Genomic DNA, 27,687 nt, shown 5'->3' on the forward strand with positions numbered 1-27,687 from the left:
TTTTAATAATTTTTTTCTTATTTTTTATTATAATAGCTTTATTTTATTTTATTTTATCCTCTTTCTTTCTTTCTATTTTTTTCTCCATTTTATTCTGAGCCGTGTGGATGAAAGGCTCTTGGTGCTCCAACCAGACATCACGGCTGTGCCTCTGAGGTGGGAGAGCCAACTTCAGGTCACTGGTCCACAAGAGACCTCCCAGCTCCACGTAATACCAAACGGCGAAAATCTCTCAGAGATCTCCATCTCAACATCAAGACCCAGCTTCACTCGATGACCAGCAAGCTACAGTGCTGGACACCCTATGTCAAACAACTAGCAAGACAGGAACACAGCCCCATCCATTAGCAGAGAGACTGCCTAAAATCATAATAAGGCCACAGACACCCCAAAATACACCACCAGACGTGGACGTGCCCACCAGAAAGACAAGATCCAACCTCATCCACCAGAACACAGGCACTAGTCCCCTCCACCAGGAAGCCTACACAACCCACTGAAACAACCTTAGCCACTGGGGACAGATACCAAAAACAACGGGAACTACGAACCTGCAGCCTGTGAAAAGGAGATCCCAAACACAGTAAGAAAAGCAAAATGAGAAGACAAAAAAACAACAGCAGGTGAAGGAGCAGGGTCAAAACACACCAGACCTAACAAATGAAGAGGAAATAGGCAGTCTACCTGAAAAAGAATTCAGAATAATGATAGTAAAGATGATCCAAAATCTTGGAAATAAAATAGACAAAATGCAAGAAACATTTAACAAGGATGTAGAAGAATTAAAGAGGAACCAAGCAACGATGAAAAACACAATAAATGAAATTAAAAATACTCTACACGGGATCAATAGCAGAATAACTGAGGCAGAAGAACGGATAAGTGACCTGGAAGACAGAATGGTGGAATTCACTGCTGCGGAACAGAATAAAGAAAAAAGAATGAAAAGAACGGAGGACAGTCTCAGAGACCTCTGGGACAACATTAAATGCACCAACATTCGAATTATAGGGGTCCCAGAAGAAGAAAAGAAAAAGAAAGGGACTGAGAAAATATTTGAAGAGATTATAGTTGAAAACTTCCCTAATATGCGAAAGGAAATACTTAATCAAGTCCTGGAAGCACAGAGAGTCCCATACAAGATAAATCCAAAGAGAAACACGCCAAGACACATATTAATAAAATTATCAAAAATTAAATATAAAGAAAACATATTAAAAGCAGCAAGGGAAAAACAATAAATAACACACAAAGAAATCCCCATAAGGTTAACAGCTGATCTTTCAGCAGAAACTCTACAAGCCAAAAGGGAATGGCAGGATAAACTTAAAGTGATGAAGGAGAAAAACCTACAACCAAGGTTACTCTACCCAGCAAGGATCTCATTCAGATTTGATGGAGAAATTAAAACCTTTACAGACAAGAAAAAGCTGAGAGAGTTCAGCACCACCAAACCAGCTTTACAACAAATGCTAAAGGAAATTCTCTAGGCAAGAGACACAAGAGAAGGAAAACACCTACAATAACAAACACAAAATATTTAACAAAAAGGGAATAGGAACATACATATCGATAATTACCTTAAATGTAAATGGATTAAATGCTCCCACCAAAAGACACAGACTGGCTGAATGGATACAAAAGCAAGACTCATACATATGCTATCTACAAGAGACCACTTCAGATCCAGACACACATACAGACTGAAAGTGAGGGGATGGAAAAAGATATTCCATGCAAATGGAAATCAAAAGAAAGCTGGAGTAGCAATTCTCATATCAGACAAAATAGACTTTAAAATAAAGACTATTACAAGACACAAAGAAGGACACTATATAATGATCAAGGGATCGATCCAAGAGGAAGGTATAACAATTGTAAATATTTATGCACCCAACATAGGAGCACCTCAATACATAAGGCAAATACTAACAGCCATAAAAGGGGAAATCGACAGTAACACAATCATAGTAGGGGACTTTAACACCCCACTTTCACCAATAGACAGATCATCCAAAATGAAAATAAATAAGGAAACACAAGCTTTAAATGATACATTAAACAAGATGGACTTAATTGATATTTATAGGACATTCCACCCAAAGACAACAGAATACACATTTTTCTCAAGTGCTCATGGAACATTCTCCAGGATAGATCATATCTTGGGTCACAAATCAAGCCTTGGTAAATTTAAGAAAATTTGAAATCATATCAAGTATCTTTTCTGACCACAATGCTATGAGACTAGATATCAATTACAGGAAAATTTCTGTAAAAAATACAAACACATGGAGGCTACACAATACACTACTTAATAACGAAGTGATCACTGAAGAAATCAAAGGGGAAATCAAAAAATACCTAGAAACAAATGAGAATGGAGACACGACATCCCAAAACCTATGGGATGCAGCAAAAGCAGTGCTAAGAGGGAAGTTTATAGCAAGACAAGCCTACCTCAAGAAACAGGAAACATCTCGAATAAACAACCTAACCTTGCACTAAAGCAATTAGAGAAAGAAGAGCAAAAAAACCCCAAAGCTAGCAGAAGGAAAGAAATCATAAAGATCAGATCAGAAATAAATGAAAAAGAAATGAAGAAAACAATAGCAAAAATCAATGAAACTAAAAGCTAGTTCTTTGAGAAGTTAAACAAAATTGATAAACCATTAGACAGACTCATCAAGAGAAAAAGGGAGAAGACTCAAATCAATAGAATTAGAAATGAAAAAGGAGAAGTAACCACTGACACTGCAGAAATACAAACGATCATGAGAGATTACTACAAGCAACTCTATGCCAATAAAATGGACAACCTGGGAGAAATGGACAGATTCTTAGAAAAGCACAACCTACCGAGACTGAACCAGGAAGAAAGAGAAAATATGAACAGACCAATCACAAGCACTGAAATTGAAACTGTGATTAAAAACCTTCCAACAAACAAAAGCCCAGGACCAGATGGCTTCACAGGTGCATTCTATCAAACATTTAGAGAAGAGCTAACACCTATCTTTCTCAAACTCTTCCAAAATATTGCAGAAGGAGGAACACTCCCCAACTCATTCTTCGAGGCCACCATCACCCTGATACCAAAACCAGACAAAGATGTCACAAAGAAAGAAAACTACAGGGAAATATCACTGATGAACATAGATGCAAAAATCCTCAACAAAATACCAGCAAACAGAATCCAACAGCACATTAAAAGGATTATACACCATGATCAAGTGGGGTTTAATCCAGGAATGCAAGGATTCTTCAATATATGCAAATCAATCAACGTGATACCTCATATTAACAAATTGAAGGAGAAAAACCATATGATCATCTCAATAGATGCAGAGAAAGCTTTCGACAAAATTCAACACCCATTTATGATAAAAGCCCTGCAGAAAGTAGGCATAGAGGGAACTTTCCTCAACATAATAAAGGCCATATATGACAAACCCACAGCCAACATTGTCCTCAATGGTGAAAAACTGAAACCATTTCCACTAAGATCAGGAACAAGACAAGGTTGCCCACTCTCACCACTATTATTCAACATAGTTTTGGAAGTGTTAGCCACAGCAATCAGAGAAGAAAAAGAAATAAAAGGAATCCAAATCGGAAAAGAAGAAGTAAAGCTGTCACTGTTTGCAGATGACATGATACTATACATAGAGAATCCTAAAACTGCCACCAGAAAACTACTAGAGCTTATCAACGAATTTGGTAAAGTAGCAGGATACAAAATTAATGCACAGAAATCTCTTGCATTCCTATATACTAATGATGAAAAATCTGAAAGTGAAATTAAGAAAACACTCCCGTTTACCATTGCAACAAAAAGAATAAAATATCTAGGAATAAACCTACCTAAGGAGACAAAAGACCTGTATGCAGAAAATTATAGGACACTGATGAAAGAAATTAAAGATGATACAAATAGATGGAGAGATATACCATGTTCTTGGATTGGAAGAATCAACATTGTGAAAATGACTCTACTACCCAAAGCAATCTACAGATTCAATGCAATCCCTATCAAACTACCACTGGCATTTTTCACAGAACTAGAACAAAAAATTTCACAATTTGTATGGAAACACAAAAGACCCCGAATAGCCAAAGCAATCTTGAGAACGAAACATGGAGCTGGAGGAATCAGGCTCCCTGACTTCAGACTATATTACAAAGCTACAGTAATCAAGACAGTTTGGTACTGGCAGAAAAATAGAAATATAGATCAATAGAACAGGATAGAAAGCCCAGAGATAAACCCACACACATATGGTCACCTTATCTTTGATAAAGGAGGCAAGCATTTACAGTGGAGAAAAGACAGCCTCCTCAATAAGTGGTGCTGGGAAAACTGGACAGGTACATGTAAAAGTATGAAATTAGAACACTCCCTGACACCATACACAAAAATAAACTCAAAATGGATTAAAGACCTAAGTGTAAAGCCAGACACTATCAAACTCTTAGAGGAAAACATAGGCAGAACACTCTATGACATAAATCACAGCAAGATCCTTTTTGACCCAGCTCCTAGAGAAATGGAAATAAAAACAAAAATAAACAAACGGGACCTAATGAAACTTCAAAGCTTTTGCACAGCAAAGGAAACTATAAACAAGACCAAAAGACAACCCTCAGAATGGGAGAAAATATTTGCAAATGAAGCAACTGACAAAGGATTAATCTCCAAGATTTACAAGCAGCTCATGCAGCTCAATAACAAAAAAACAAACAACCCAATCCAAAAATGGGCAGAAGACCTAAATAGACATTTCTCCAAAGAAGATATACAGATGGCCAACAGACACATGAAAGAATGCTCAACATCATTAATCATTAGAGAAATGCAAATCAAAACTACAATGATGTATCATCTCACACCTGTCAGAATGGCCATCATCAAAAAATCTAGAAACAATAAATGCTGGAGAGGGTGTGGAGAAAAGGGAACACTCTTGCACTGTTGGTGGGAATGTAAATTGATACAGCCACTATGGAGAACAGTATGGAGGTTCCTTAAGAAACTAAAAATAGAACTACCATACGACCCAGCAATCCCACTACTGGGCATATACCCTGAGAAAACCATAATTCAAAAAGAGTCATGTACCAAAATGTTCATTGCAGCTCTATTTACAATAGCCAGGACATGGAAGCAACCTAAGTGTCCATCTTCGGATGAATGGATAAAGAAGATGTGGCACATATATACAATGGAATATTACTCAGCCATAAAAAGAAATGAAATGGAGGTATTTGTAATGAAGTGGATGGAGTTAGAGTTTGTCATACAGAGTGAAGTAAGTCAGAAAGAGAAAAACAAATACAGTATGCTAACACATATATATGGAATCTAAGGAAAAAAAAAAAAAAGGTCATGAAGAACCTAGTGGCAAGATGGGAATAAAGACACAGACCTACTGAAGAATGGACTTGAGGATAGGGGGAGGGGGAGGGGCGAGATGTGACAGGGTGAGAGAGTGTCATGGACATATATACACTACCAAATGTAAAATAGATAGGTAGTGGGAAGCAGCCACATAGCACAGGGAGATCAGCTCGGTGCTTTGTGACCGCCTGGGGGGTTGGGATGGGGAGGGTGGGAGGGAGGGAGATGCGGGAGGGAGGAGATATGGGAACGTGTGTATATGTGTAGCTGATTCACTTTGTTATAAAGCAGAAACTAACACACCATTGTGAAGCAATTATACTTCAATAAAGATGTTTAAAAAAAAAAATATGGTATGCTGACGTCCAACCAAAGCTCACAAGTTTCAAGAAGATAACTGTAATCTCAAGAGACCTTTAAAGAGGCAATTTTCATGGTCATGAAATTTATACTCCACACATCTTGTTTTGTTTTGCTTTGACCGGGCTTGGGGGGGGTGTATTTTCTAATAGGAATTGTTTATTAGTATATGGAACGTAGATCAGGATAAATGAGATGATACAGAAGAATTGTGAACATCTCTGATATTTTCAGTATTAACAGATACGTCAACACACTTAATATTGATAGAACAGTAATAGGTATCAAATAAAGACATTAAAATTAAAGTTCTTGGGCATCAATGACTGAAGAACACATTATTGTTAATACCATAGCAAAGACACTGCTCTGCAACAAACAGCACAGACTCTTCCATTTATAATGGAAGACTCTAAGCATTTATAATGACGAGCAGATGCTCTGAAAGAAACATCACCATGACATCTGCAATTATCCTATAAAAATAAAAATGTACAAGCTCTTCTCATTTTCCCGGATTACTGCTATATTTCAAAAGCCCTCTTCACAATTATTTTCTAAAAAGCAAATCCAATTTTCCCACTAAAACAGACTCTCTTTACAACACACACGCAACACAGAGACACACACACAACACAAACTCTGGCTGAAAACTTTTGAGGAAAAAATAATTTAAAAAGCTCCAGCTCAATGACATTTCAGAAACCTTGAGTATATTGCAATTATTCTTTGCCTGCTGACAGTATTCAAAGATCTTGTCCCTTTAATTCTTCTTTTCTTACCACTTGTTCTCAAACTTTCTTCCCTAAGGATCTCATTACTAAACTCAAACCCTTCAGAACCTGGTATCCTTCTCTTGTCCTCCTAGGCTATCATAGCAAACTCTGCCAAGGTTTTTAACCTTTTTAACCTTATATAATATTTTATATTATATAAAATGAGTTAGTTCCTGATATCAACTTAGATAAAATCTAAATTAAGGACATCACATTAGTTTTTGTTCATATTACATACTCTCCTAGGTTTCAAACTCTTGAATATATATAGCTAATATATTTTCCAATAAAGCAAAATTATATACAAACACATTTTGTTTCTAAGAATAAAAAGCTTAAAATTCTTAATCACATGGGCCACTATTAGAGGATGTCTTCCAGCTACTTAAGGGCCTAAAAAGCACAAAGGAAAAGAATGATAAATCAGATCACAATAAGAATGAATGAAAAAATAGATGAAAAAAGAAAAGTAAAAACACACAAAGAGGAAATCTAAAGATGATGAAAAATTATATATATCACATGACAACTATAGAAGTGCTCACAAAAAAAAAAAAAAAACCTCAAGAACTAGGTAAAATATATGACTGGTTAATAAAATAAAACTAAAATTAACAACATTTATAAAAATATGCCAAACTTCACCCATACTTACATAAATGCAAACCAAAGAAAGCTTCTGTTCCTCAACTATATATCTATGGCAAAGATTAAAAACCTCAATAATACTATCAGCAAGGAAAAGTCATTCTCATACGTGACTGGTAAGAGTGTAAATTGGTTAGTAAAACAAAATATATAAATATAATTCCACTCCTTGGAATTTATTTTATAGCTATATTTAAGTAGTATGCAAAAATACACATAACAAAACTATTCACTGCAGTATTATTTAGAGCAACAAACTAGAAATTACCTTAAAGTCCATCAATAGGAAACTGATGAGAAATACTAGCTTATCTCTAAGCTTTACAACATAATATCAGAGACTTCAAAATGAAAAAAAGCACATACATATGGGCTAGTGTGAAAAGGTCTTTAAGATAATACTGATTGGAAAAAATAAGATTCAGAATAGTACAGTTATCTGTTGGTATATTCCAGGACCCAATGCAGATACCAAAATCTACAGATGTTCAAGTCCCTTATATAAAATGGCAGTCAGCCCTTCAGTATCCATGGGATCCCCATCCTTAGATTCAACCAACCAGGAATTGAAAATATTTAGAAAAAAACTTTAAGAAAGTTCCAAAAAACAAAACTTAAATTTGCCGAGAGTTGGCAACTATTTACATAGCATTTACACTGTATATACAACTATTTACATTGTACTGGGTATTATAAGTAATCTATAGATGATTTAAAGTATATGAGAGAGGAGACTTCCCTGGCGGTCCAGTGGTTAGGACCTCACCTTCCAATGCAGGGGATTTGGGTTCAATCCCTGGTCAGGGAGCTAAGATCCCACAGGCCTCGCAGCCAAAAAACCAAAAATATAAAACAGGAGCAATATTGTAACAAATTCAATAAAGACTTTAAAAATGGTCCAAATCAAAAAAATAGAAAGAAAGAAAGAAGGGAGGGAGGGAGGGAGGAAAGAAGGAAAGGAAGGAAAGAAGGAAGGAAGGAAGGAAGGAAGGAAGGAAGGAAGGAAGGAAGGAAGGAAGGAAGGAAGGAAGGAAGGGAGAATGAATATGGGAGAATGTGCGTAGGTTATACATAAAAATACTACTACACCTTTTTATATAACGTACTTGAGCATCCCCAGATTTGGGTATCTGCTGGGGTCCTGGAACCAATCCCCTGGTGGATACCCAGAGATGATTATAATTATGTTATCTCTTGTAAAAAGGTCACAGACTCAAGAAATGGCCAAGTGCTATGTACAGTTGCCAAATAAAACACATGACACCCAGTTAAATTTGAATTTCAGGTAAAAAATATTTTTTTTTTTTTAGTTTAAGTATGTCCAAACATTTTTATTTGCTAAATCTGGCAACCCCAGTTACATCGCACTGTGCAAAGTCACCATCTCAGTTGCCTCAGTCTCTGCATCTGGAAAATGCCCAGGTCAGTCTATAATTTCTAGTTCTAAAATCAGTTCTATGATTTTTTTTCTAGTTCTAAAATTCATTGGTTCTAAAGCTCCCTAAAATTCTGGCATTTTATAAAGAATTCAACATATACCCAGGATAATGTTCAGACAAATTAACAGCTTCTAACAATCCTTCACTGAATCTTTCCATTCCCTGAAAACAGGCATTCTTCAAGGTCCCACTCTTGGTTTCTCACTTTATACCACTCTACATGCTCAGGAATTCTTTTTTGTTTTACATATATGTGGAATATTCCTAGACTGTCCTTTCCCTCTCCAGCCAATCATGGAATTCATGGAAAGCCTCATAACATCTGTAACATCAAAATTAACACAGCTAACAAAGAATACTGTCTTCAGACCAAAACATAAAGCTTTTAATGAGTTCCTGTATTACAGTATATCTATCAGAAGTTTACAACATATAAACATGAAGCAATTATAGAACCAGAAGGAATACTAACAATGTAAGCTTGCTTACATATTCTGCTTAGCTGCAGTCACAGAAGTAAACACCTACAGATCACCCAAATGTTAAGCCAACACTAATGATATCAGGAAATAAGAGCCTCATCCCACTAGCAACTGGTGACTGGAAATAGTCTACCTTCCACAGTACCTGGAGTGAAGCCTGGACAATTATATATGTATACAGCCTTAGACATTCTCTAATCCCTACCATGTTTATCCAGTCAATACAACTGGATTTCTCCTTTCGTTTCCTGGGAACAAAGCCCTGACGTGAACCAGAGCCCATGTGACTGGGCCTTCCATCATTCAGTCCAGATTTTGCCAGCTTCACTGTCTCCCTCCTACTGAAAGCTACACACTGTGCTCTATAATCCACAGCTTCAGATGGAGTCACTAACAAAAGTGATTTACCAGACTCATGACCCCAAAACACAATGCTTATACCTACTACGGCCACCAATGAATTCTATTATTTCCTAAAACCTCTTCCTTCAGTGTCCCATTCATTTGGTGGTATTTTAAAATGTATTTTAATGATCATTCAAGTATAAGTTAGTTATTATCCTTTGGATACTCATTTTCTATTTATGGCTATTTCAAATAGTGCCAGCCCTATGGCTAAATCAAGTTTTCCTAGGTTTGATCCCATTCAACCTGGGTTTCCTGATCGACTGACTCAGTCCTATATATAAGTGCTACAGGTACAAGAATAATAAAACCAATAAGTGCTGCCTATTTTCCTAATCATTATGGGTACAACCACTATCCTATCTATATTTTGCTTTCAGAAGTCTAACATTAGGGGACTTCCCTGGTGGTCCAGTGGGTAAGACTCTGTGCTCCCACTGCAGGGGGTCTGGGTGCGATCCCTGGTCAGGGAACTAGATCCTGCATGCATGCCGCAGCTAAGGAGCCCTTATGCCGCAACTAAAGATCCCGCATGTCACAACTAAGACCCAGCGCAGCCTAAATAATTTTTTTTTAAAAGATGTGTGTATTACAAAAAAAAAAAACCTCTAACATTAGCTTTAAAACCTGTCAACTATCAAAGTGGATTTCTTTATCTGCAAAACCACCACCAAAATTAATGCTTCCCTCTGCAGGATCTTTCACATAGCTTTTTCACTTTATATTTGGGCTATGGCAGCATATTTTCCTTCAGTCTCCCAGACCTCCAGTAGGCATGCAATATTTACAATTATGATTATACTTTTAAATGCAGCAATTTCCTTTGGAAGTAATATGGCAGTACTAACAAAATCTACCAAAATATTTCTTGTAGCATATCCATTTAGAAGAATTACTAAACTCATTTAGTTTTTTAGATTGCAAAAAAGCAATAAATTTTGAGGAAATATATAGCTACTGAATTCATCTTCCAGCTCTTTTTGTTAAATATGTTGTGAAATGAAATACAATCCACAAAATGGAACTACTGAATTGTTAAAAGTGCATATCCTATCTCTTCCATCGAATTTAAGAAATAGAAAATCATAACTCATATCTAATTAGTAACTGATGCTCTAAAAATACAGTTCAGTTCCCTGAATCCTCTGGACCTTAATATTCATTTATCAGTTTAAAAAACAAATGAAAAAATACCCAGCAAGCGAAGACTTTGTATCCTGTAGGTGTTCTTTTTTCAGAGAGCTCTCTCTCAAGCTTTCACCCTGTGATTTTTCTCTCACGTCTTCTGAAACTTGTCCACGGTCAACACTGTGACTGGTTTCTAATGGTTTTCGATTTGAATGTTTCCTGTCTCCTTCTCTCCCATCAGATCGACTCCACCATGATAAACTTTCTTCACTGTTCTCTGTGGATTTTCGAAAACCACAATGTACAGAACCCTGAGAGACCAGTGCTGAAGATGAACTAGATGGTTCAAAATTTCTGTTCTTGCTATGAAATGACAGTTCATCAGAGGGTCTTAAGAATTTAGGTCTCAAATTTATATGAGAAGAAAACTCTTGATTTTGTTTTGGACTGGATTCTTTTCTACATGCTTCTAAAGACCCAGATCTACTATCTTTTTCATCACCACTAAACTTATCTTTATTGATATTCTTTGCAATATCTGTTGTATTATATCTTTCTCTTGAACTTTTATTATATTTTACCAAGTCTGATTTTCTACTTTCCTGACTACTTTGTGCTCTATCTGAGTATGCTGGTTTCCTCCACCGTTCTCGTCTACAGTCTTCTTTCATAAACGCAGTTTTCTCAGCTTCTTTTAATTTCAACTGGAAGATTTCCATTGACTAGAAAGAAGGAAAAATTAAGATATTTAAAATTAAAAATGGCTCAATGACTTGTACCCCACATGCCACTGTGTCACGATACATTGTCATGTAGCACAACGAAAGAAAAACTCAACAAAGGGTAATAAAAGACGCATACAATCATCCTACTTGACATGGCCTTAAATATGTCCCCCCCAAATTTATATGTTGAACCCCTAACCCCTAGTACCACCAAATATGACCACATTTGTAGACAGGATCTTTAAAGAGGTGATTAAGTTAAAATGAGGTCATTGGGTTAGGCCCTAATCCAGTGTGACTGATGTCCTTGTAAGAAGAAGAAATTTGGACACACAAAGAGACATGAGGAATGTGCACACACAGATAAAAGATCATGTGAGGACAGAGCAAGAAGGCAGTCATTTATGAATCAAGAAGAGAAGCCTCAGAAGAAACCAAACCCTCTAACATCTTGATCTTGGACTTCCATTCTCCTGAGCTGTAAGAAAATAAATTTCTGTTGTTTAAGCCACCCAGCCTGTGGAGCTGTGTTATGGCAGCCCTAGCAAGGAAACACACTACCATAAAATGAATACTTAAAAAAAAATATGAATAACCAATGAAAAATTACCAAATAATGAAAAAATCCTGGGAGCTCAAAAGGAGCCCTTTGACCAAATGACCAGCACTAAAACAAAATGTAATTCAGAAAACAATAAAAACGTACTTTTTTAAAAAATAATTCCTACGGTCAGTGAGAGTCAAGATGTCACTACAATGCTAAAACAAAATAGATTCTCATAAAAAAAGAGCAGTTCAAGAATAATAAAGACATAATTAAACTATGTTCAAAAATATGCATGTAGTGAGTAGAAGAATAGAAAGTGTTGAATCCAAATTTGTGAATTCAACACTAGCCTGGGAATTCGCTATACTTAGGAAAAAATGGTAAATTGATGTAAGTTATAGAGAAAAGACACATGGACAATTAATTCTACAGAATCTAATATGCATATACTAGTACTTGCAAAAAGAAAAAGGAAAGATAATAGGAGCATTAACAAAAAAGAGAGAGAGAAAATTTCCTCATCTAAGTTTCTAGATCCAAAGGGCTCACCGAACAGCCTCAGGGGAGGGGAGAAAGTGAAGCATACAAAGACTTATACATAAAAGATCCTAATTCCTGAGTCTCAAAATTCATTCAGAAAAAAAATTCTTCACAAAGATTGGATCAGGGGAGAAGGGAGTGTGAGCATGTAAACAAATGCGAGTTAGGTAAATAACACATTGCCTACAAAGGAAAGAAAGTCAGACTGTTATCAACTATTCGCTTACAATACTAAATGATAGAAGATAGTGGAATAAAGATCAAATTTTTATAAAAAATTATAAGGCAATAATTCTATATACAGAATTCAACTCAGTCAAATTATCTTTCCTTGACATGGACAAAAGAAAGTCATTTTCCAAAATGAAAGGAATCAAAAAGTAAATCACTTACTAATTCTGGGGGGGAAATTACTCAGGATCATTAAGCCAAACCATAAATGAATTAGGGCAAAGATCTCTGAAAAAAGGAGTGCATGCTATAAACCAAATGGCAAATGCAATGGTTAAGTCTAAGTAACTGTTCTTGTAGTAGTGAAGAATATAACTGTCAAGAGTAACATGCATATTTTTTAAATTTATAGTAAAGTGTAATTAAAATTTCAAATTATTTCAATAAAATATGAGAGTTGAGATGGAAAGTTATCATCTTAGTCTAGGCAGAGATAATCCATTATATTTCATTTTTTCAAAATTCAGGTTTAACATGTTTCTTAAATTTAATGACAACATCAATAGAGTGAAACTGATGGCAGTGGGGGGGAATATTTTCATAATTTAAGCATTGCCTCATAGGCAAATTTTTTTTTTCTTGGTGATACAAAAATTTATGATATATCTACAATTAGTGGCTTCTTAGGTTAAATCAAATATGGTAATAATAAAAACAAAAACAGCACAATTTATCCAATGCTTATTTTACTACATCTTTTGTATCATTTAAGTGGGCTCTACAAACAATGCCTAGGTTCAAATTTACTTATGAGCTACATAATCTTGGTTATTTAAACTCTGTCTGCCTCAGTTTCCTCATTTACCAAACAAGAATAATAGTACAATTATGGGTATTAAATAAGTTTAATTATACATGAAATATTTTAACAGTACCTGGAAGATGAAAAGCATTCAAATTATTATTAATGTTCACAACAATTCTATGATACTAACAGCCGTGTTTTTAAAATGAAAAATAAAAATGAAGCTAAGGTCACATAGCAAGAGTAACAAACACTGTATTGAAATTCAGGACTATTTGACTACAAAGCCAATGTTTTTAACTACTATGTCAAAATGCCTCACTCTGTGATTCTTAACTGTTCTAGAGCATTAAGAAATTACATAAGGGACTTTCCTGGTGGTCCAGTGGTTAAGACTTCACCTTCCAATGCAAGGGGTGAGGGCTCAATCCCTGGTTGGGGAGCTAGGATCCCACATGCCTCACGGCCAAAAAACCAAAACATAAAACAGAAGCAATACTGTAACAAATTCAATAAAGACTTTAAAAATGGTCCACATCAAAAAAAAAAATCTAAAAAACAAAGGTTTAAAAAAAAAATTATATAAAAGTTCACAATTCAAAACATAAACTCATAATAACCCCTAAAAAAACATAAAAAGAAAACTAAAGCCCATGTTATGTATAAATAAAGATATATTTTCAAAATAAAATATTAACAAATTTAATGTAGTGGTATATTAAAGGAAATGCCATAATCAAATAGGAGTCAAAGAATGCAAGAATGGTCCAATGTTACGAAATGTATTCAGGCAATTCATCTCATTAACGGAAGAAAAAAAAAATCACAGTATCTCAAAGGATACCAAAAAAGTTATTTCATAAAAATTAGATACCCATTCCTAACTTAAAAGCAAAAGCAAATTAACAAAAAAACTTTTGCATAAACTTTGAATGCAAAGATACTTTCTAAAGATGACAATCTTCATCTTAAATGCAAGAAGTTATCACTTAAACACAGAAAGAAAAGTGTTATTAATCAAAGTTCTGAAATTCTACTTCAAGAATACAAGAAAGTTTAAATATTGTAATACTGAATAGCAAAAGCAAAAGTAATCACCATTTACATATAACTATTTTCCCATACAACCCAATTAAAAAAAAAAAACCCACTATAGATTTAATGACAAGAATTTAAATAAATGGGCAGACTAGCACCAGGCAACTCAGAAAACATAAGAGAACAAAGATTCAGCATACAACTGAAAAAAATAAAAATATCTTAAGGATACATGCGTAACAACTGAATGGAGAAATGTATTGAAGAGCATAAATAAAAACTTGAATTGACTGTGGTGACCTCAATGGGAAAGAAATCCGAAAAAGAGGGGTTATATTTACAGGTATAGCTGATTCACTTTGCTGTACAGTAGAAACTAATGCAACATTGTAAAACAACTCTACTCCAATAAAAATATTTTAAAATTTTGAATTGAGAAATAACCAGTATTTTAGGATGAGATAACTCAACATTACAAAGATATTAATTGTCCATGATTTATCTACACACTTAATTAAATTTAAATCAAAATTCCAAAATGAGTTGTAAATTTATAATGTATTTTGGAAAACTGTTTCTTTTGAGCTTGAACTTAACAAAATTGATTCTAAATTTAACAACAAATAAAAGCACACATAAGAATATAAAGTTACTTTTTAGTGACTAATAAAAGAAGACTTACCCTGTCACATAGTGTTCACTAATTATTTGCTATCTGAATGAGTTACTGAAAACCACAGTAACTAAAATAGTATGATACTAATTCCAGGAAACAAAAAAATCAATAAAATAATTTCAGAGTAAAGAAATAGACTGATTTTATAAAAAATGATGTAATATATAATAAATGTGTCATTTCTAATTAGTGGGAAAAAAATAATTCATTCAATATATTATAAATGACTAAAGACTTAAATAAAGTTAAATGCTTATTTTAAACTATACACAAATATGTATTTCAAAAATATCAAAGCTATCCATAAAAATAAAACTGAACAAGTTCTCAAAAGAAATATAGGAGTGCATTTTTATGATCTTGGGGGTGGAGAAGGCCTGTCAATGAATTATACCAAGAACATTAAGTTATAAAAGAAAAACATGATAGGTTTTGTTAGGTAAAAATATTTAAAATATATTCATAGCAAATACAAACAAAGTAAAAAAAAACCATGAAACTAACAAGAAGAAATTTGAACAGACTTTTTAAACGGTCTTAAATAAATATACCAGAGGAGGGGGGCAAGATGGCGGAAGAGTAAGACGCGGAGATCATCTTCCTTCCCACAGATATATTAGAATTACATCTACACGTGGAACTGCTCCTATAGAACACCCACTGAACGCTGGCAGAAGACGTCAGACCTCCCAAAAGGCAAGAAACTCCCCACGTACTTGGGTAGGGCAAAAGAAAAAAGAAAATACAGAGACAAAAGAATAGGGACAGGACCTGCACCAGTGGGAGTGAGCTGTGAAGGAGGAAACGTTTCCACACTCTAGGAAGCCCCTTCACGGGCGGAGACTGTGGGTGGCAGAGGGGGAAGCTTCAGAGCCACGGAGGAGAGCGCAGCCACAGGGGTGTGGAGGACAAAGCGGAGAGATTCCCACATAGAGGATGGGTGCCAAGCAGCACTCACCAGCCCGAGAGGCTTGTCTGCTCACCCACTGGGGCGGGCAGGGCTGGGAGCTGAGGCTAGGGCTTCAGTCAGATCGCAGGGAGAGGACTGGGGTTGGCGGTGTGAACACAGCCTGAAGGGGTTAGCGCACCACACCTAGCCCGGAGGGAGTCCAGGAAAAAGTCTGCAGCTGCCGAAGAGACAAGAGACTTTTTCTTGCCACTTTGTTTTACGGCGCGCAAGGAGAGGGGATTCAGAGTGCCGCCTAAACGAACTCCAGAGATGGGCGCGAGCCGTGGCTATCAACGCGGACCCCAGAGACGGGCATGAGACGCTAAGGCTGCTGCTACCACCACCAAAAAGCCTGTGCGCGAGCACAGGTCACTCTCCACACCACCCCTACCGGGAGCCAGTGCAGCCCGCCACGGCCAGGTTCCCATGATCCGGGGACAACTTCCCCGGGAGAACGCACGGCACGCCTCGGGCTGGTGCAACGTCACGCTGGCCTCTGCCGAAGCAGGCTCGCCCCGCATCCATACCCTTCCTTCCCCCCCGCCTGCGTGAGCCAGAGCCCACAAAGCAGCTGCTCCTTTAAACCCATTCTGTCTGGGCAGGGAACAGATGCCCTCAGGTGACCTACACGCAGAGGCGGGTCCAAATCCAAAGCTGAACCCCAGGGCCTGTGCGAACAAAGAAGAGGAAGGGAAATCTCTCCCAGCAGCCTCAGAAGCAGCGGATTAAAGCCCCACAAACAACTTGATGTGCCTGCATCTGTTGAATACCTGAATAGACAACGAATCATCCCAAACTCAAGAGGTGGACTTTGGGAGCAGGATATATTAATTTCTCCCCTTATCCTTTTTTTGTGAGTGTGTATGTGCATGCTTCTGGGTGAGATTTTGTCTGTATAGCTTTGCTTTCACCATTTGTCCTAGGGTTCGGTGCGTCCGTTTTTTTGGGGTTTTTTTTGTTTTTTGTAACTTAAAAATTTTTGTTTCTTAATAAATGTTTTCTTAATTTTTTCCTTATTTTTTATTTTTAAAAATTAAAAAAAATTTTTATCTTAATAAGTTTTTTCATATTTTACATTTTAAAAAAATTAAAAATTTTTTCTTATTTTTTATTATACATAATTAATAAACTTATTTTTTAAAATTAAAAAAAAAATTTTTTCCTAATAAATTTTTTCTTACTAATTTTTTTCTTATTTTTATTATAATGGCTTTATTTTATTTCAATTTATTCTCTTTTTTTCTTTCTATTTTTTCTCCCTTTTATTCTGAGCCGTGTGGACAAAAGGCTCTTGGTGCTCCAGCCAGACATCAGGGCTGTGCCTCTGAGGTGGGAGAGCCAACTTCAGGACACTGGTCAACAAGAGACATCCCAGCTCCACGTAATATCAAACGGAGAAAATCTCTCAGAGATCTCCATCTCAACATCAAGACCCAGCTTAACTCAACGACCAGCAAGATACAGTGCTGGAAACCCTATACCAAACAACTAGCAAGACAGGAACACAGCCCCATCCATTAGCAGAGAGGCTGCCTAAAATCATAATAAGGCCACAGACACCCCAAAACACACCACCAGACGTGGACGTGCCCACCAGAAAGACAAGATCCAACCTCATCCACCAGAACACAGGCACTAGTCCCCTCCACCAGGAAGCCTACACAACCCACTGAACCAACCTTAGCCACTGGGGACAGATACCAAAAACAACGGGAACTACGAACCTGCAGCCTGTGAAAAGGAGACCCCAAACACAGTAAGATAAGCAAAATGAGAAGACAGAAAAACACACAGCAGATGAAGGATCAAGGTAAAAACACACCAGAACTAACAAATGAAGAGGAAATAGGTAGCCTACATGAAAAAGAATTCAGAATCATGATAGTAAAGATGATCCAAAATCTGGAAATAGAATACACAAAATGCAAGACACATTTAACAAAGACGTAGAAGAACTGAAGAGGAACCAAGCAATGATGAAAAACACAATAAATGAAATTAAAAATACTCTAGACGGGATCAATAGCAGAAGAACTGAGGCAGAAGAACGGATAAGTGACCTGGAAGATAAAATGGTGGAAATAACTACTGCAGAGCAGAATAAAGAAAAAATAATGAAAAGAACTGAGGACAGTCTCAGAGACCTCTTGGACAACATTAAACGCACCAAAATTCGAATTATAGGCGTCGCAGAAGAAGAGAAAAAGAAAAGGACTGAGAAAATATTTGAAGAGATTATCATTGAAAATGTCCCTAACATGGGAAGGGAAATAGTTAATCAAGTCCTGGAAGCACAGAGAGTCCCATACAGGATAAATCCAAGGAGAAACACGCCAAGACACATATTAATATAAATATCAAAAATGAAATATAAAGAAAACATATTAAAAGCAGCAAGGGAAAAACAACAAATAACACACAAGGGAATCCCCATAAGGTTAACAGCTGATCCTTCAGCAGAAACTCTGCAAGCCAGAAGGGAGTGGCAGGATATACTTAAAGTGATGAAGGAGAAAAACCTACAACCAAGGTTACTCTACCCAGCAAGGATCTCATTCAGATTTGATGGAGAAATTAAAACCTTTACAGACAAGCAAAAGCTGAGAGAGTTCAGCACCACCAAACCAGCTTTACAACAAATGCTAAAGGAACTTCTCTAGGCAGGAAACACAAGAGAAGGAAAACACCTACAATAACAAACCCAAAACATTTAAGAAAATGGGAATAGGAACATACATCGATAATTACCTTAAATGTAAATGGATTAAATGTTCCCATCAGAAGATACAGACTGTCTGAATGGATACAAAAACAAGACCCATATATATGCTGTCTACAAGAGACCCACCTCAGACATAGAGACACATACAGACTGAAAGTGAGGGATGAAAAAGATATTCCATGCAAATGGAAAACAAAAGAAAGCTGGAGGAGCAATTCTCATATCAGACAAAACAGACTTTAAAATAAAGACTATTACAAGACACAAAGAAGGACACTATATAATGATCAAGGGATCGATCCAAGAGGAAGGTATAACAATTGTAAATATTTATGCACCCAACATAGGAGCACCTCAATACATAAGGCAAATACTAACAGCCATAAAAGGGGAAATCGACAGTAACACAATCATAGTAGGGGACTTTAACACCCCACTTTCACCAATGGACAGATCATCCAAAATGAAAATAAATAAAGAAACACAAGCTTTAAATGATACATTAAACAAGATGGACTTAATTGATATTTATAGGACATTCCACCCAAAAACAACAAAATATACATTTTTCTCAAGTGCTCATGGAACATTCTCCAGGATAGATCATATCTTGGGTCACAAATCAAGCCTTGGTAAATTTAAGAAAATTGAAATCGTATCAAGTATCTTTTCCGACCACAACGCTATGAGACTAGATATCAATTACAGGAAAATTTCTGTAAAAAATACAAACACATTGAGGCTACACAATACACTACTTAATAACGAAGTGATCACTGAAGAAATCAAAGGGGAAATCAAAAAATACCTAGAAACAAATGACAATGGAGACACGATGACTCAAAACCTATGGGATGCAGCAAAAGCAGTGCTAAGAGGGAAGTTTATAGCAATACAAGCCTACCTCAAGAAACAGGAAACATCTCAAATAAACAACCTAACCTTGCACCTAAAGCAATTAGAGAAAGAAGAGCAAAAAAACCCCAAAGCTAGCAGAAGGAAAGAAACCATAAAGATCAGATCAGAAATAAATGAAAAAGAAATGAAGGAGACAGTAGCAAAGATCAATAAAACTAAAAGCTGGTTCTTTGAGAAGTTAAACAAAATTGATAAACCATTAGCCAGACTCATCAAGAGAAAAAGGGAGAAGACTCAAATCAATAGAATTACAAATGAAAAAGGAGAAGTTAAGCACTGACACTGCAGAAATACAAACGATCATGAGAGATTACTACAAGCAACTCTATGCCAATAAAATGGACAACCTGGAAGAAATGGACAGATTCTTAGAAATGCACAACCTACCGAGACTGAACCAGGAAGAAATAGAAAATATGAACAGACCAATCACAAGCACTGAAATTGAAACTGTGATTAAAAATCTTCCAACAAACAAAAGCCCAGGACGAGATGGCTTCCCAGGTGAATTTGATCAAACATTTAGAGAAGAGCTAACACCTATCCTTCTCAAACTCTTCCAAAATATTGCAGAGGGAGGAACACTCCCCAACTCATTCTACAAGGCCACCATCACCCTGATACCAAAACCAAACAAAGATGTCACAAAAGAAAGAAAATTACAGGCCAATATCACTGATGAACACAGATGCAAAAATCCTCAACAAAATACTAAAAAACAGAATCCAACAGCACATTAAAAGGATCATACACCATGATTAAGTGGGGTTTATTCCAAGAATGCAAGGATTCTTCAATATACGCAAATCAATCCACGTGATACATCATATTAACAAACTGAAGGAGAAAAACCATATGATCATCTCAATAGACGCAGAGAAAGCTTTTGACAAAATTCAACACCCATTTATGATAAAAGCCCTGCAGAAAGTAGGCATAGAAGGAACTTTCCTCAACATAATAAAGGCCATATATGACAAACCCACAGCCAACATTGTCCTTAATGGTGAAAAACTGAAACCATTTCCACTAAGATCAGGAACAACACAAGGTTGCCCACTCTCACCACTATTATTCAACATAGCTTTGGAAGTGTTAGCCACAGCAATCAGAGAAGAAAAAGAAATAAAAGGAATCCAAATCGGAAAAGAAGAAGTAAAGCTGTCACTGTTTGCAGATGACATGATACTATACATAGAGAATCCTAAAGATGCTACCAGAAAACTACTAGAGCTAATCAATGAATTTGGTAAAGAAGCAGGATAGAAAATTCATGCACAGAAATCTCTTGCATTCCTATACAATAATGATGAAAAATCTGAAAGTGAAATTAAGCAAACACTCCCATTTACCATTGTAACAAAAAGAATAAAATATCTAGGAATAAACCTACCTAAGGAGACAAAAGACCAGTATGCAGAAAATTATAAGACACTGATGAAAGAAATTAAAGATGATACAAATAGATGGAGAGATATACCATGCTCTTGGATTGGAAGAATCAACATTGTGAGAATGACTCTACTACGCAAAGCAATCTACAGATTCAATGCAATCCCTCTCAAACTACCACGGGCATTTTTCGCAGAACTAGAACAAAAAATTTCACAATTTGTATTGAAACAGCCAAAGCAATCTTGAGAATGAAAAATGGAGCTGGAGGAATCAGGTTCCCTGACTTCAGACTGTATTACAAAGCTACAGTAATCAAGACAGTTTGGTACTGGCACAAACACAGAAATATAGATCAATGGAACAGGATAGAAAGCCCAGAAATAAACCCACGCACATATGGTCACCTTATCTTTGATAAAGGAGGCAAGCATTTACAGTGGAGAAAAGACAGCCTCTTCAATAAGTGGTGCTGGGAAAATTGGACAGGTACATGTAAAAGTATGAAATTAGAACACTCCCTGACACCATACACAAAGATAAACTCAAAATGGATTAAAGACCTACGTGTAAGGCCAGACACTATCAAACTCTTAGAGGAAAACATAGGCAGAACACTCTATGACATAAATCACAGCAAGATCCTTTTTGACCCAGCTCCTAGAGAAATGGAAATAAAAACACAAATAAACAAATGGGACCTAATGAAACTTCAAAGCTTTTGCACAGCAAAGGAAACCATAAACAAGACCAAAAGACAACCCTCAGAATGGGAGAAAATATTTGCAAATGAAGCAACTGACAAAGGATTAATCTCCAAGATTTACAAAGCAGCTCATGCAGCTCAATAACAAAGAAACAAACAAGCCAATCCAAAAATGGGCAGAAGACCTAAATAGACATTTCTCCAAAGAAGATATACAGATTTCCAACAAACACATGAACGAATGCTCAACATCATTAATCGTTAGAGAAATGTAAATCAAAACTACAATGAGGTATCATCTCACACCGGTCAGAATGGCCATCATCAAAAAATCTAGAAATAATAAATGCTGGAGAGGGTGTGGAGAAAAGGGAACCCTCTTGCACTGTTGGTTGGAATGTAAATTGATACAGCCACTATGGAGAACAGTATGGAGGTTCCTTAAAAAACTAAAAAGAGAACTACCATACGACCCAGCAATCCCACTACTGGGCATATACCCTGAGAAAACCATAATTCAAAAAGAGTCATGTTCCAAAATGTTCATTGCAGTTTTATTTACAGTAGCCAAGACGTGGAAGCAACCTAAGTGTCCATCATCGGATGAATGGATAAAGAAGATGTGGCACATATATACAATGGAATATTACTCAGCCATAAAAAGAAATGAAATGGAGGTATTTGTAATGAGGTGGATGGAGTTAGAGTGTGTCATACAGAGTGAAGTAAGTCAGAAAGAGAAAAACAAATACGGTATGCTAACACATATATATGGAATCTAAGGAAAAAAAAAAAAAAAGGCCATGAAGAACCTAGTGGCAAGATGGGAATAAAGACCCAGACGTACTAGAGAATGGACTTGAGGATACGGGGAGGGGGAAGGGTAAGCTGGGACAACGTGAGAGAATGGCATGGACATATATACACTACCAAACATAAAATAGATAGCTAGTGGGAAGCAGCCACAAAGCACAGGGAGATCAGCTCGGTGGTTTGTGACCACCTAGAGAGGTGGGATAGGGAGAGTGGGAGGGAGCGAGACACAGGAGGGAAGAGATATGGGGACACAAGTATATGTATAACAGATTCACTTTGTTATAAAGCAGAAACTAACACACCATTGTAAAGCAATTAAACTCCAATAAAGATGTTTAAAAAAAATAAAAAACAAGAAATAAAAATAAAATGAGATAAAATATTAAAAAATTTAAAAAAAAAAAATAAATACACCAAAATGGATAAATACTATCAATAATCAATCAAATGGCCATAACAATATGAAAAAATATCCCACTTTGCTAGTAAACAAATGTATAAAAATAAAAGCAAAGAAAAAGTCTGCTTACCAATCACAGTAGCACTGACTATAAAGAATGATAGTAGTAGTATTGAAAATCATGTAATAAAAGTCATTTTACTGAGAGTATAATTTCTTCAATATTTCTATACAAAAATTTTGCAGTACATATCTCACTTTAAGTGTCTATATCCTCTAAATTGACAATCTCCCTTTTAGTAATTCATGTAAGAAAATAACAAGGTAAGTAAGCAAAATGCATCGGAAAAGATGATCAGCACAGTGTTGTTTCACAGGGGAGAAACTAAAAATATATAAATGTCCCTCCACTGAAATTAAATAAATAACAGTAAAATCATATAAATATATATGTAAATATTAAGAGGTCATTAAAATATACACATTTACTGGCATCCAACTACGTCTGTTTGTGTAAGTGACAGAAGCAGGATGTATTCTATGAGCCTACTTTTATAAAACTGTTTATTTTAAAAGTATATAATAACTAGAAAAAAATCTAAAAAAAAAAAATCAAAATATTAACAAAGATTCTCTTAAAACAAAGGATAATTTTTCTCTCTCACTTTTTTTTTGTTTGCCTATTCCTTCCTAAACCTTCTTTCTTCTGAAATTAAAAAAGAAAAACAGGACATCAATAGCTACTGAAACAGAAAGATTATTCACCCATGGTAAATGGGGGAGCTGCTTCTAAAATATAGTGCTGCATGAATCCATTGTTTTATACATACACATACACACACACAGACACACACACACACACACACACACACACACGGTAATCATGTCATGATGTATGTAAGTGAAATCATTATGCTGCACATCTTAAGCTTATATAGTGCTGTATGCCAAGTATATTTCAATAAAACTGGAAGAAAAATTAAATATCACTTTTTAAAAGCAAAAAAAAAAAAGTACACATGCACACTCTCTAAACAACAACAGAAAAACTGTTACAATCTGAAACTCTGGAATACAAAAAAAACTCTGAAATAAACTAAAATCTCTGAAATATACAAAATTTTTAACAGTGGTTATGTCCAGAGGTATACTATGGAGGCTTTCTTATATTATTTAAATTTCCTCACAAGAAGAAAATGTTGCTTTTACATTAAACACATGCATACTTAAATTTTACATACTTTAATTTTATATTCATTGAGTTTTATATTCAAATATGCTACATAGGTTTACATAAAAATGAAAAGCAAAAAATGGCTATAGCAATATACACATTTGAAATTTAGTATCAAGTCAATTCAAAAGTGTTTCCTGGCACAAAACACTGACAAAGTTAATTTCTCATATAACTCTGAAAATAATATGTATCTCCTTAAAGCTTACCCCATATCTTTCAGCTACAATGTCTTCAAAATTTCTATTTTGTTTCTCAGCTTGTTCCTTCATTCTTTGGTAAGACTTCCTTAGCCAGCTTAAACCACCATCTTCTACTACTGAAATTAAATTCCAATATTAAATGTCAGTTATACTTTTCACATGGTTATGCAGAATACTTATTGGTACTACAATGATTTCTAACTATAAAATTATATATTATTCCTTGAATATATAAAAATCATAAATACATTTAAAATTCAACATATACTTGAGTGCCTATATATGCAAGGTACAGTTCTACAATTACGAGAAAGGAAAAAATAAAACTACCCTCAAAAACAGTGCCACCTAAGAGAATGAGAATAAAAGGACATAAATAATTATAACAAAAATAATATTTGATAAATATTATAAAGAGCTATAAAGTTATACAAAAATGAAAATAATGGAAGAATTGCCTCTAAATGTGAGGTCAGGGAAAATTTCACAAACCAGGCTGAAAAAATGAGTTGGATTTCTATAATCAAAGATAAGAATAGGAAGGGCATTCCTAAAAATAAATAAGGAATAAAGGTATACACATGGGGTGGAAAAGCTATTTCAGATACAACACAAAGAACAAATAAGGAGCTGAGAGCAGTCAAGAGGGTGGAATAGGAGGACCTGGGGTTCACTTCTCCCCATAAGTACATCAAGAATATATATACAAGTGGAACAATTCACATAGAGCACCTGCTGAACACTAGCAGAGGATCCTGGACACCTAAAAGGACAAGAGAAGATCCCTGCGTAACCAGGTAGGATGAAGGAGAGAAAGGGAAGAAAAGGAAAAGAGGAAACGGGATGTGATCCACACTCCTGGGGAGGAGCTGAGGGAGAGGAGAGATTACCACACCCATGGAGGCCCCCTTACCAGTGGCAAAATATGCTGAAATAGAGGGGTGGATTCAGGGGCTATTGGAAGAAAGTGCAGTGGCTGATCTGCGGCAGTCGGGAGAGAACGAGACTTCCATGGACAGTCTGTATCACAGCCCTGCGCACCTCAGCCTGAGACAGGTGTCCACTAATGTGGGCAGGGGCTGGGTGCTAACGCGAGATGTTAGGAGAGCAGACCCAGGGAGAGGACTGCTGTTGGCTGTGTGGTACAGCCTGAAGGGACGAGAGTGAGGAGCTCAGCTGCACAGAGACAGCCTGTGGGGACAGGATTGAGGAGCTCTGCAGCTGGGAATGCTCCTGGAAGAAGTAGGACTACCTTAGAAGCAAGGCGCCATTGTTGAGTGGCACACAAGGGGCGGGTACACCATCACGGCCTCTCTCCCCACATGCCAGACCTGGCCTCCATGGCCACTGGTAGGGATTTCCAACAGAGTGCCCATGCCCCAGTCATTGCAACCTTGTCCCCCTCACACCTGAGCGAGTGTGCATGCCCCAGTCGTAGGCACCTTATTCCCTCCTGCCTGAGCAAGCATGCATGCCCCAATCGATCACCACCTCTGGCCAATCCCACCTAAGCGAGTAAGAATCTCCCACTCAGTTGCTGCCTTCGCCCCCTCTCACCTGGGTGGAGAGCAGATGCTTGAGGTTGGCCCACACACCGAGATGGGACCGAAACCAAAGCTGAGCCCCCATGGCTATACGACTAAGCAAGAGGAATTAAAATCTCTCCATACAGCTGCACAAGCCGCAGATTTAACCCCCACGATCAGCCTGGTATATCCAACACCTGCAGAACAACTGAATAGATGAGTGCTCCCAGAACTGAGATGGGTCTAGCTTTGGCAGCTGTGGACTTTGGGGACATGTGCACATGGGAGTTGGGGCAGGTCAGAGTCTGTGTTGCAACCACACTGCCCACAGCAGGTCCACAGACTTACCTGAAAGGTCTTTGAGGGCCTCCTGGGGAGGTGGAGGTTGGCTATGGCTCACCGTGGGGGCAAAAACACTGATAGCAGAGCCCCTAGGGAATTATTTTGTTCTGTTTTGTTTTGTTGTTTTAATTAATTTTATTCATTTAAAATTTTAAATGTATTTTTTATTGGTCTATTGGGGTTTTTTGATTGTTTTGTCTTTTTTGTTTCTTTTTGTCTTTTTTTTTCTTTTTTGTTTTGGAGTTTTTTTCTCTTTTTCTGTTTGTTTCGTTTTGTTTTCTTGTCATTTTTGTGTGTTTATTTTTTGTCATCTTTGCTTTTTGTATTGTTTTTGTTAGTTATGTTTCTACTGTTTGTTTTTATTTTGAGGTATTTTTGTTTGGTTGGTGGTTGTCTACTTTGTTTTCTTTGTGGGTTTTTTTTTTGGATCTTTTTGGTTTTGTTTGCTTCCTTTTGGTTTTCTGTTTCTCTTGGTTTTTGTCTCTTTTCTGTTTTTTTTCTTGTTTTTCTGTTTGTTGTTGGCCACACCACGTGGCTTGCAAGTTCTTCCTTGGTTCCCCAGCTGGGGGTTGAACCTGAGCCCCGCGGTGGAAACACAAAGTTCTGGCCACTGGACCTCCAGAGAATTCCTGGACCCAGGGAATATGAATCAGAGTGAGCTCTCCCAGAGGTCCTCATCTCAGCAACAAGACCTGGCTCCCCCCAACAGCCTGCAAGCTCCAGTGCTGGATGTCTCAGGCCAAACAACCAGCAAGACAGGTACACAACCCCAACCATCAGCAGACAGGCTGCCAAAAGTCATCCTATGCTCGAGACACCCCAAAATACAACTCTTGCCACGGCCCTGCCTACCCAGCTCCAACCACCGGAGCACAGGCACCAGTCCCTCCAACCAGGAAGCCTACACAAGCCCCTGGACCAACATCACCCACAACGGGGCAGACACCAGAAGCAAGAGGAACTACGACCCTGCAGCCTGCGGAAAAGTGAGGACGAACATAGTAAGTTACACAAAATAAAAGAACAGAGGAATATGCTGAAGACAAAAGCGTAAGATAGAAACATAAAAGATCAAGTAAATGAAAAGGAACTAGGCAATCTACCCAAAAAGAATTCAGAGTAATGATAGTAAAGATGACGCAAGATATCAGAAACAGAACGGAGGCACGGATCGAAAATATACAAGAAATGATTAACAAAAACCTAGAGGAACCTAAGAACAAACAGTGATGAACAATACAATAATGAAATGAAAACTACTCTAGAAGGAATCAGTAGCAGAATAATTGAAGCAGAAGAATGGGTAAGTGAGCTGTAAGACAGAATGGGGGAAATCACTGC

At 36.7% G+C, this 27,687-nt stretch overlaps 1 protein-coding gene across 2 annotated transcripts in view; it reads right to left on the bottom strand.

Moving 5' to 3' along the window:
• Window positions 1-27,687, bottom strand: part of CWF19L2 (CWF19 like cell cycle control factor 2) — a 193,614-nt gene that overhangs the window by 114,219 nt on the left and 51,708 nt on the right. Inside the window, exons 7-8 of one of the 2 annotated variants that reach the window (XM_082409913.1) lie at window positions 24,485-24,591; window positions 10,703-11,358 (exon numbers count right to left, since the gene is read on the bottom strand). In XM_082409913.1, coding sequence (XP_082266039.1) covers window positions 10,703-11,358; window positions 24,485-24,591 — 763 coding nt within the window. Of the gene's footprint in view, window positions 1-10,702; window positions 11,359-24,484; window positions 24,595-27,687 lie in introns of both variants that reach the window. The other variant, XM_082409912.1, reaches the window with a different exon arrangement.

This window comes from Balaenoptera physalus (genome assembly GCF_965194825.1).
Source record: "Balaenoptera physalus genome assembly, chromosome: 10".
Taxonomy (NCBI): domain Eukaryota; kingdom Metazoa; phylum Chordata; class Mammalia; order Artiodactyla; family Balaenopteridae; genus Balaenoptera; species Balaenoptera physalus.